Source organism: Molothrus aeneus, chromosome 13, assembly GCF_037042795.1.
Source record: "Molothrus aeneus isolate 106 chromosome 13, BPBGC_Maene_1.0, whole genome shotgun sequence".
In the NCBI taxonomy this organism is placed as follows: Eukaryota; Metazoa; Chordata; class Aves; order Passeriformes; family Icteridae; genus Molothrus; species Molothrus aeneus.
Genome location: NC_089658.1, coordinates 4953295 through 4965976, shown reverse-complemented (window position 1 = coordinate 4965976; position 12682 = coordinate 4953295). Strand labels below are relative to the sequence as shown.

Genomic DNA, 12682 nt, shown 5'->3' with positions numbered 1-12682 from the left:
TTTTATAATCAACTGGATTGCCAGTGTCAAATACTGGATTTTGCAGAAAAAAACACAGACCTGCGTCAGCATCTCAAGAAAACCACCTGTCATAAGGAACACAGCCCTCTTTGCTGAAGGTCCACCAAAACTCCCGTTCAGTTGAATAACTTATGTTGCATTGGGAGAATACTTACTTTTTGGCAAGGAAACAATACATGTCTGATCAATTACTCTGTAACATGATGTAAAGCTCAGTAGACATCAGGGTTCTTTACACCCATAATCCTCCTGCCTGTATGCAGTAATTCACTACACCTTGCAGTGTTGAGCACTATGACAAATCAGTAATCACTTCCCAAATGCTGCTCTCATTACTGACTGTTCTCTCACATCTCTCAAAAACATTAATTTCTAACTACAAACAGAGAAGAAACAAAGCTCTGGTAAAGGCTCTGATATTTCTCCTGTTTTGGAGAAGCAGAAGGCTTTTCAGGTGACCTGAATACATCAGAGCAGTTGTGACCTAGAGGAAATAAATGCTTTTTGTCCTTTTACTCAGCATGCCCTTCACAAAAGTATGTCTGAAAACAACCTCAAACCTCTTTATCTGTCCTAGACACAGAAACACTTATGTCTTGTCAGGGAGGTAATGGAAGGTTTGCAGTGCTGTCTGAACAGACAGATTTGGAAAAGCTGCCATTATCATACAAAGACCATCCTGTACATTCAGAAGCCCAAGACCAGCCTCACTGTCTTTGTAGCAATAACTACTACAGCTGTATTTCCTTTAAAAGTTTCTTCTGCATGCATGCAGAAACATTTTCCTATTCCTGGATGTGCTCTCTTTGTCAGCAGGATTCCTTACTAACATTGCATGGAAGCAGGAAATGAAAAATTGGCATTGTCTTCCCTTCCACAAATGAGAGTAGGAGGGAATGTGGTGATAAATTTAATGGCAGATTTCATTAACTGATGATGCTCTGTCCCCACAGGTACTGGTATATGTTTATACTTCATGTACAACATTCAAGGACTAAGGCTGTGATTCTGTATCATTTTAATCCAGTCTAAACCCAGACTGCTGATCTGCCCTTGCAGAAATGTGAAGCCCACCAGCTACTCATGTCCCTTGTATAAGCACTAACATTTAAGAATCTGCAGTGAGGTTCAGGAAACTGATGTGTTTGAAAATAAAGACGTTTTCACAGTTAGCTCCTTGAGGTTACTGAAGCAGTTGTGACAGCAGCAGAAGAAAATGGGGGTTTAATTCTTCTATTAAGGCAGAATAAGACTTACCCCTGTAGACAGCAGTAGTTTTAAAATCAGCTGCCCATCAACCAATGAAAACCAAAAGTGCTGTGTTCAGAAAAAAGCTCACAACACAGTTTTGTCCCCACAGCCTACTTTTGATTGATGATAACTTTCATTTTACTACTTTGGGTCTTTCACACGGCAAAAGGTAGGTCAGGGTCTGTTCCCACTTCTCAAGGGTGAAGCATCCCAGAGTCAGCAAGGATGACGCTGTGGGAATTCGCTGGATATAGTTTGGGATGTCTCCTACAACAGAGCCTCCTGCTCTACCTGAATAGATTCAAAAAAAGAGATTTCAAAGCTTACACCCTGCAGCAACCATTTAAATTCACTATTGAGCTTTGGGAGGGAGTCAGACTGTAGCCAAGGTCACCAGTGGGTGTGTTAAAACACAGAGCAGCCCTTGCTTAGCCTGGTGTGCATTCATCTCCAGCATTAAATGTAGTGACAACACATTACAGCTGGCTGAGCTGCCCTTTTAACAGGAACTCTGCACTGAAGGAATGCTGAAAACAAAAGATAAAAGCTTGCAATGGCTCATTGATTAGAAATAAGGAGAGGCCTTAAAGTGGCCTTTAGAAATGAATAAACATCTTCCCAGTTTGGGTCCCACAGCAATAGTCACTTGATTTATGCTGTAAGGGGCAAACATTTTTATTCAGCAATAGATATCCTATTTATTCCTGAGTAAAAGGGATGCATTCAAAGACTTGTACATTACACTCAAGACCATCTCAAGGAGTAAATTCTAGATTGCTCGGCAGTGTTCTGCACTGTCAGAAAAAAAATAGCAAATGGCTTAACTAGAGCAATGAAAGCAGGCAGTGAGTGCTGATGGACAGTCCCACCATGGGTTCCCAGGAGCCATGGCATGACCTGACTATACACTCATTGTACAGGATGGAACAACCTGTGCCTGCAGCAAGACCAGAAGTGCACAGCTGCTGTTCAGTTGTACTTTTGGTTATTCACTCTGGAGTCCCATACTGTTGTTATCAGATTTCTAAAGTCCATACCTCCTTGGCGTATTCTTACGGCTGCAGATCTTCACAGCACAGACTCCTTCTTCTGCATGTTGTTCTCTCTCAGTTCAGGGCTCCTCCAAGGCTCTCCCTGACTGGCTAACTCACCCCCTCTTATCCCAGTTATCTTCATTGGTCACAGCTGCAGCACAATTAAGGACATCGCAGCTGCAGCCCATCAAGGACAACCGGGACCTCCTGGGCAAAGCCTCTATACAGATATTCAGGTACAATACATTTCCTCTACTATAATTCACCACAATCAGAGCTATAGGCTCCTGTCCAGATGCCAGAGCTGAATGGAACAGCTGGAGAAGGACTTTGTGTAATACACAGAGAAGAATTCACCACTCCAGAGACCAGCAGGAGAATTGACAAGTGAACATACAGCCCTGGAAAGAGCCAGGTCTCATCAATCAGCCCTTCCAAGCACCTGAGATGGCTGGAAGTAAAAGAAGCAGCAGCATTGAAGATGAGACTGCACAGAAAGCAGGACAGAATGCAGGACAGAATGCAGGACAGAATGCACTGATGGGAACTGATTTACAACCCTTGCTACAGAGGCTGTAGCCCTGTACTGATGCAAATCAGTGAACTGCACGTGCTCTCTTGTCCTGCAGTCCTCTAATGGACAGCTGGGGAACAGAGCCAGACAGACCAAAACCTGCAGGTCTGCCACACAGGGAGAAAAAGTTGCTGTAGCTCAAAAAGAAGGAGGTTCTTTAATCTGGGGCCTTCAGGGCAACTGAAATAGCACTTGGAGGATCTCAGATTTATGCCATACTTGCACAAACTGTTTTTGGAACAATAAATGTTAAATGTTACACATGGTAATGGAGGCATAAATCCCCGCGCTGCACCAATTCCTCAGTGAATTATTGCTTCCAAAGATTGCAAGAGGTTAGAACAGTCTATTAGAGAACGTGGTATACCATGTGAAGCTGAAACCAAAACGACAGGAAACATGATACAAGGAAATTCAGTCAGAAACTGAAACCACAACTCACTGAATTGCCACAGTTTGACAAACAGATAAAGAACAAAGGACAGTGAGAAACACAAGCAGAAAGAGTTGAAAGTTGAAGGAATTCTGCTACTGATATGCCTTTCCCCTTTTATGATTTCCAGTTGAAGTTATTTTCATTGTATCAATAAAATAGAATAACTGGGCACTGAAATCAGATTTATAAGAAGGCAGCATAGTAAGATGAGAAAAAGTGGATAGATGAGTCTTCTGCTAGTTTTTAGTTAGCATGTAAAGTATTTATTCATCTTTGCAATGCAAAATGAAGCAGCACAAATTAATTTAAGAGAATACTACAAAAATATCCTCCCAAATAATCTACAGTAAAATTAAAAAAATATTGTGAGAAATGTTTTTGGCAGACAATTTATAATACATTTATTCTAAATCCAGTAATAGTTATGAAAACTCTGACTTCCAATATATGTACCCCACTGTTCCCAGACCTACATGATGCATAGTGAGTATAGATAAGAACACTTTATAAAGTTTTTCCTTCCTTGAAGTGCCACTCAAACCCCTGCTCACAGGCATCTTTCTGCTGGTGATTCCAAGAATCACAGAGTGACTGAGATTGCGAGGAACTCCTGAGATGAATTGGTGCAACCTCCTGCCCAGCAAGGGCACCTGGAGCAGGCTGCCACATTCAGATGGCTTTTGAGGATCTGCAAGGCTGGAGATTCCAAAACTTGTCTGGGCAGCCTGTTCCAGTGCTTGGTCACCCTCCCAGTGCTTTCCTGTGTTCAGCCAGAACCTCCTGTGTTTCTGTCTGTACCCACTGCCCCTTTTCCTGGCACGGGCCTCTGTCTCCTTCACAGCCTCCAGATCTCAGCTCTCTCAGCCTTTCCTCCTATGAGAGAGTCCTCAGTCCCCTATCCATCCCAATGGCCCTTTGCCAGGTGCTGGAGCAGCTGTACTGGGGAGCCCAGAACTGGACACACTACAGCAGCACTCTGGACTCCATGCAGATCAACACTGACAGGGATTCTCTCCTCTCAATCTGACTTAAATATAATACAGGAAAATTTTATGGTACAAAAATGCAGGGACTGCCTAAAGTCCTTTTTTTTTTCTTTTTCATTCATAGAAGATTCAGAAACATTTTTAACAACAAGAATGGTAACATAATTATCAAGAAGATCAAGAGTAGCTTCAGGATATATGTTCTTTGTGTATATAGTTTCTTGCCTAAAACTCAGGAAGATTCCTAAGGGTATAGAGCTACTAATTTCATTCTTTTGGCTGATGCCTTTTCCTCCAAAGCTGACAATAGGGCAATTCCCCTTTCTGCAAATAAAACTTCAAACTCTTGAAAAGAAAAACAGGAGTTGTTTTCTAACTCCTCCCTCCATTTGTGTAGCAACTTGCTCCACAGCAAGCTGCCTCCCAAGCAGTTTGCTGCATTTGCTCCCTTATAAGGAAGCTTTTCAGACACTTGAAGGGGCCACTGCTTAATTCTCTAGCAGATTTCTGATTTAAAATCCAACATTCAGCTGGATTGGCTAGAAGAGCTCCTGCCTCCTCCCCTTTCACCCATCAAGAACACGCCATGAAACAGGCAGAGAGGAGAAGGCAACAGAAGAACTATTTTTCTTTTACCAAAAGGTTCATACGTTTGCTGATGTCCCAAATGGTGCCAGCTTGGTCATTTAGTGCCATATTCCCCTGGCAGTTGTCTAACTAGGTTGAGTTACTCTCAAGTAATACAACTTGAATTGACAATTTCTATGCTTTTTGGCTAGGACAGACATCCAAAACACCTGCATCTGAGTGCTTGTATGGGTGCCAAACTGCACCAGTCTACAGGGAGAAGCAGAAACAGATGGGCTGATGAACAGTTAAGCATTATTGCTAGAGTGAAAGCTTGTCTGCCAGAAAATCAGATTTGTAAAACTGACAAAGAGAAATAATGCCTTATGAGAGACAACTCAACCATTTGTTCCCACTTACAATCACAAGAGAGGCACGTTATACAAACAGATTCATTGCTATAACTAAAGTGGTTTTTCCAACTTTTCTTCACATCATTTTTTTTTCTTTTTATTCCTGTTCCTCTCTACAGGATGTTTTCCAGGATAACAAATCTTTTTTAAATTGTGATGCCCAAAACTGGACAGTCTATTCCTACTGAGGTTGCAGTACTGCTAACTGGAATTCTCCCATTTTATAAACACTGCTGAGGCCAATACATTTTAGAAATGCATTTCTCTGTTTTTGCAAGAGCATTGTGGGGCTGGTGTTGTTAAAATGATGCTCACTTTGCTCAGATCACAATCCCCCAGCCCATTATTTTGATACACTCCATTTTGCACTTGCAAATTTTTTCTCAGTTCTTAGGACTTGAGTGTGTGAATTTTCTTTTGCTCACTTTGACTCCAGTAATTTCTCTAACATACTAAGTACTGTTGAAAAAGCTCATCTTGATCTTCATAGCATCTGCAACTCACTTCACCTCAATGTTTCTTACCATTCTCACCAATTTTCTATATTCAGGAGTATTTTGACCAAGAGTTCAGTGCACTTACACAAGTAGAAAAGGACTACTACAAATTGGAATATGTAGAAGTCTTTACCAAAACAAAGACACGTTGCAGATGCTTCTTTTCTCTGACTTACAAAAGCAGATACTGACAGGAAGATTTGCTTTTAACAAATCTGCAGTGGCTACCTCTGAGCATATATTAAGTTCTAGGCACTTACAGATTGATTGTCTACCAGTGTGTTCTGGCATCTCTCCATGCAGAAAAGTTGTGTCCTGAAGCTACACACAGTGGTCTAAATTTCCACATTCTTCTTAAGAAAACTGGGGCATGTTTTCAAAGCCCTAACACCACCAAAGCAACCAGTAACAGCTCTAAAAATTTGTCAGCTGTTCTATTAATATTTTAGATAATGTTTTGAGTCCGTGATAACATAAATATGTCTACAATAACCAACATTCTTTAATATGTTCTTGCCCTGGGCCCATGACTGAATGCTCATAGCTGTGATCAGCACTTCCAAAAATAAACCATCTTTAATCAAGACTTAGGAGTGTATTTAGGTTTTCTGGTGATAAACAGCTACCAAACAGCAGTAGTGAGCTATGGTTTCTATTTTTCTCTTTCACCAGGCACACTTGCCTCTGCTGCAGTCTTACTTTATATTTTTTCCTAGATCCATTTTCAGCATTTTGTGTTCAACTTTTCTTCACTTTAAATTAATAAGTTATACTATTTTCTAATAATTTGCACATTATCCACAGTCAGATTACTAATCAAAAAATGTGTCTTCAACCCCTCTAACCATAACCTGTATTTATGTTGACACCAAAGCCTTGCACTCTAAAGTCAGTATGTAAGTCAATCTAACAGATTACTGGTAGGGAAATGCTCTCTTCATTTTCAGTTGCATTTGCTTGCTGTGTCTCTCATGCCAGCTTTGGCTCTCATCTGATCCTTCAGAGAGCTGATTCAGCTTATTATACCAGCAGAAAATAGATTTACTGTTGTTTGGGGTTTTGATGGGCTACTTTCCCTGTAGGGACAGATAAAAACACTTAGCCCATTTCACCTAATTGCAGTCTCACACTGGTTTACATCAGTTTATAGCAATCTAAATTGAAGCTGCCACATTCATTCCTTCATCCCCACCTACACAACAGTCATTAACAGCCATGCAAATGGATGGTGAGACAGACAGGGCTTTCTTTTTTTTCTTTCTATAAGGATGCTCCTTGTTGGATCATCTCACTGAAGTTGGCAGCTGCACAAGAAATTCAGTCCAGCCTAAAGAGGACTCAACTTGCATTTCCTCCATATCAGCCCTGTGAGCATCCTGCAGGTAAATAAGTGCCCAGCAGTACTTAAATCAGCCAGTACCTGGCTGCTTAAATCAGTAAGTACTAATTAACCAGGGAGTCATAACCCATTTTATTCCTGCTCACTAAAACTTCACCTCAGACATGTAGAAACACCTCTGCATTCTACACTGATTGCATGATGTGCCCTCACTGGTATCACTGAGCAGAAAAGCAGCAAATCCCTTTCAAACAAGTCACTGGCTCAACCCTAAAACAGTCTATGATACTCACTTTAAGCTAATCACCACCTTATGACAATTATACATTATAAGTGTATCCTAAATCCAATCCTACTCTATTCTATACAATTAATGCCTGCAGAATAACAGGCTTTATCTGGTTTCCTCACAAGTCAGATAAAAACACTTAGCCCCTTCCACATGGATCACAAAGGAGAAATTTAAAAGAGTTTACTTACCGAAGGATTTCCTTCCGAGTGAAGAATGTGCAGTCCTGTTAAAGAAACAAAATATGTCATTGTACTACAGAAATATTGAAAACAACTGCAAAGAGTTATTTCTCAACCCTTTGGAAGGAAACTCAGATCTGACAGAGAAACATTAAAGATGCTGTTTGGGTGCCATCTACATTTGACTCAGAAAGGAATATACAGTGTAAAATAGCAGAAATATTTCAAGCGTAGGCCTATCAGTAAGAAGAAAGATAGTGATAGTGTGATAGTTCAGGAGGAAGAACCAGGTTGCTGAGATATTTCTCCAATGCTGAGATATTTCTCCAATGCTGAGATATTTCTCCAATTTCTGGAATGACCAGACCAGAAACAATAAAATCTAAAATAGAAGGTATATGCCAAAAGTATTCATTAAAAGAATATGGAAAACTACAAACAACAATCTGTTGTTGATGACAAAAACTGTCTTCTTACTTTAAGTATCCCCCTGCTGGAGACAACTGGAGACAATTCTTTATTTTAATAATAAAATTATGTGGTTATTTATTAGTTATTAACCCTTTTTGCTAACAATCAGTTTGCATTGTGGTCACTTTGCTGAAGGCTGCAAACTCCTCTCTTTTAGGAGCATGGATAAATGCATAGCCCCTGCCCTGAACAGCAGCAAACCATTCAGCTCTCCCTGTGCTATCACAGAACTAGAAATAACTAAAATGCAAAAGTAGAGCTTGCTGGACTTGAGAGAAGAGCATACAAGCATTCACTTGCATTCTAAATGGCTCTGTGATGTGACTGAATTGACATTGGTTTAATTCATTCAATAAATACCACTTCTATACTAGAATTCCAACACTTCACCAAAGAACCAGAATATGAGCAGTGGCAGAGTTTGCATTTCATGTCTTTCTACTTCAGTCACAAAAAAAAATATAACTTCAGGTGCTGTGAGGAAACAATAATCAGTCCCATCCCATTCAAAAACAATCCCTTAATCTCCACTCTTACCTAGTATGCATTTAATGGAAATTCTGCCCTGCATCCAAGACTAGGAACACTAGTGGTAATGAAATATTTGATAATCAGTTGAGAACACCATTCATCCATCGATTCAGAGAATATGTAAGTTGATCTTCAAGCCAGCTCCTGAGGGTGTATATATAGGGGACAAGCACCAACACAGAAAATTCTTCCTGATTACCCACTTCTCTCACAGGCCCATGTGATGTGGCAGGGCATTTGCCTAACCATTCAGCTCTTTGTAATTTCCCCCCCTTTAATGGTAAGATATTTAGAATATATCATCTTTGAAAATCAGCTTGTGACAAGACAACAGTATCAGACTTGATAAGTCATCCTTAAAGGGTACATACAGGTACTTTGTCTCTACAAGTCCTGCTCTTCAGTCAACCAGGGAAAAAGTATTTCTTTCTCAAGCTGAGACTCACTGGGGCTGAGTGCCTGCTTCTTCCAAGGAGGGGAGAAGCAAAGGATCCCTGCTGGCAGAAGCAAACAGCCCGTCTCGGGTGTCCAGGAACACAATCGCTCCCGCAGGTATCAATTATTGACCTGCCTTGCTCTCCTCCATACGAGGTGCCCAGAGCAGCAGCTCTTCCTCCAGTGGATTGTGCAGTTACAAAGCCCAGGAGGAAGCACCTTGGGAGCTGCTGACACTGATGTCACATTGTCTGCAACTGCACAAAGTGACATTGGAGCCAGCTGCTCAAGTCTTCCTTAATTCCACACAATCAACACAGTCAAACTGTCACTTAAGGATGCTTCATTTACTAAGAAAGGGCAGGTGTAATTTCACAAATAACTGTAATGCCCTCAGCAGCAATCATCTGTAATTATACAGGCTGGGGAAAAAAGCAGCCACTTAACTAGAAAGCTGACAGGAAAGCCATATACAAATGGAGACAAATATTAAAAGGAAAAGTTACCCTTTACCTTGCAGAAGTCCTGAAAAAATGCTATTGGAAGACAAATTAGGTCAGATAATGAACCATTTTTGCTGACAGTCCACACATTTTTTATATTTTATTCTGAGTTGCATCATGATGTTGACAATAAACCCTGCTGCCTGCCTGTTTTTTGATCAACAAGTTTTTTACTAATGTAACCTAAACCTAAATCCCCAGAGGTTTTGCTACTGAAACCCTCTATAGCAGAAGCAGTTGCAACTATCTATCTGACCACTGTTACTGGCAGCTCTATATCCATTACACCTGCCAATTGCATGGAATTGTCAGGGATGAAGGTTGCAAACAAAATTTAATGGTCTCACTCTTAAGAGAGATCTTAAAGCTACTCAGGTCAAAGCACCACAAACTCACTGTGACGTGGCCTATAGTCTTGATCCACCAGATGATACCAGCTATGAAACAATTTACCATAAAAAAGCCTGTCTGGTGTCAAATGGCAAGTGCAAAACCACAGCTCCATGTGACCTCTGATAGGGAAGTCCAGCCATCCCTCTTGCTTCCCCCACCCTTTTATTTCTGCCTGTTCCCTTATGCAGACTTCACCGTGATGAACAGAATAACTGCATCAGAGAACTCTGAAGGAAGGAACTAATGTGTTTGCAAATGAACCTAGCAATAATGGACACATTTTCAGCTTGGATCATTTTCTTCTAGTGACTTAGAACATAGTGTTGGCAGTGCTGGTACAAGAGACAAAGGTGAAACAAGTATCTATTGATGGCAGGAAAGGGGTGCAGGACTGGGCTAATTTTCCTTTTTTTTGAAATCACAGCCCTCAGTTGGATTAAAATCATGATGGAAAAAAGGTCTAAATAACATAATTACATTTTATAGTTGCTGGAACTTCAGCAATTTAATTCCAATTTAATTAAAGACTTTTGGCCAAAGAAACACGGAGGTGAATCATCCAATTTTCTTCTGGCTACTTCATTCATACAGAAAAATACATAATGAAGGACAATAAATAGTAAATTAACATGTTAAATTCACTCTCTCATAAGGAAAGGTGAAGGTGGCTCTGGAAAGCATTTGTCATTAATGCACATGATAACTTTGATTTTCCTGCAAGCCAGAGATATCACGGAACACATTTGCTATTTTGTGGATTGTATTTGAGTTTACTAAGAGCACAAAAAGCAACCTGTCCTGTCTGGACACTAAGATGTCTGGGAGTCCTACTAGAAAAGCAGAAACTGAATACAAAACAAATATTACCAGAGTTTTCATAATTCTTATCAGTTCAACATTACAGCAAGAATTTATCCTGGGAATTATTGCCTTTATATCTAGTGCTTCACAATGGCCTGAAAAACTTCTGCTAACAGCAGGCCCTCAGGGGCTTTAGCTTCTTGAGAACAGAGGCTTTGCCTTGACAGCTCACTGATTCCAGCCCCTGAGAACAAGCATGCACCTTTTCCAAGATCAACTCTCCTGCTCAGTCTGTCCTCATGCCCTTAATAATCCAGTAAATTACGAGTCCAACATGAGATCACTGATGGTTGTTTGGAGGTAAGATACCACTAAAACAAATCTGCAATTATCTACTTAGCATCTTGTGACAATGTGAATAAAACCAAGCAAACAGAAAATAAATTTCCCATTGCTTTCCATGAGATCATGATCTTGTATAATGGGACTTGATTCTCAAATTTAGCATTTAGATGGCTTAACTACTTCTTAAAATACTTTGCAGATAGAAGAGGCAGACAGCTGGTGTATCTAGGTTCCATGGGTAGCTTGGCTCATGGCTGGTAATTGGACTTTCTGCAAGTCACTCAGCATTGCTTGTAAAGTGCAGTTAACAGTCTCTGCTCTTAAAACTTATTTTTTATAGCAGAGCAGCATGCACATGCTGTTAGTTTCATTCTTTTATTTCCTATGTCAGATGAATGCAGATTTATGACAGAACAGACTGAAATACGGTGGTCCACCACCTTGTCCAGTCATCTGCAGGACTTGACTGCAAACTCCTTGGTTGGTTCTGCTTTGTATTGAGTTCTACAGTGATCTGAACAAAGCAAAAAAGGAGAGAGAGATGCTCTGACAATGCTGCTACTTAGCTGTCTGTAGAGTGTCCATCCAGCACACCAGGAGGTGTGGCTCCACTCAGCCCATGCCAGTTCCTGAGAGCAGCACACAGCTTATGAATGGCAACAGAGTCCAGTGAATGGGAGGTTACCAATCACCACTCCCAGAAACAAGTACTGTGCATAAAGTACAGCTCTGGAACAAAGCTAACCTCAGGGCAGGATGCAAAACATTCCTCTACAGAACAAAAACTGGAGAAATGAACAACAGAATGGAAGAATAGAAATCTACAAATATGCTGTGAAACAGTATTTCTGAAAGCCATTAAATGCATATGTCTCTTCTAAGAAAATACATATATATTCTGCTTTGTATAGGTATAGTTTCATAAGGTCAGGTTTACTTTGATCCTGGAACAGCTTAATTGGGAACTTTTATAAATACAAAAATAATATTAATCAGTCTTATAAAATCACTGCAAATTTAAAAAGCCCAGCTTCAAAGATAATGCAGACACTGTAGAGCATAGCTATCCCAGAGAGCAGCTCTTAAAAAATGCTGGCTATTAGATACTGCAGCACCTTAAAAGGTAATAGTTAAAGCAAATTACTTAAGAGGTTTCATTTTTAAAATTGCAAATGACATTTTGTACTGTGCCAAAGTACAAAATGTGTGTAAGAGCATTTAATCAAAACATCATCAAAATATCATCCTGTGAAGCAACCAAGAATCTGGTACCAGACAGAACAAATGAACTCTTATATAAGATCTATTATTAATTGTTCTAGCAATGTTTTACAAATGCAGTGCTTTTGTTCTACATTCCACACGATTAAGACTGGCATGGAGTTGTGCAAGACTGAGTCTGCAAGATATTTATGTATTTTCATCACTGTTAGTGTATATAGAGTTAACAGAGTCAATGAGTTAAAAATGCTGTTTGCCTCAGAACACCAATGAAAATTTTACCACACAGCTCATCCTTACTTGTCATCATATATACTTCACAATTACACTCCAACCAACCAAACCACCCACTGAGTTCCAGAGGGAAAAAATCTGCATCTGTAAGAACCTGTT

General features: G+C 40.2%; 1 protein-coding gene across 6 annotated transcripts in view; it reads right to left on the bottom strand.

The window, feature by feature from the left end:
* The window catches only part of CIB2 (calcium and integrin binding family member 2), a 40066-nt gene that overhangs the window by 17295 nt on the left and 10089 nt on the right, over positions 1 to 12682 (bottom strand). For all 6 annotated transcript variants that reach the window (XM_066558606.1, XM_066558604.1, XM_066558609.1 and 3 more), the window contains one exon: positions 7599 to 7633. In XM_066558606.1, coding sequence (XP_066414703.1) covers positions 7599 to 7633 — 35 coding nt within the window. The remainder of the gene's footprint in view (positions 1 to 7598; positions 7634 to 12682) is intronic.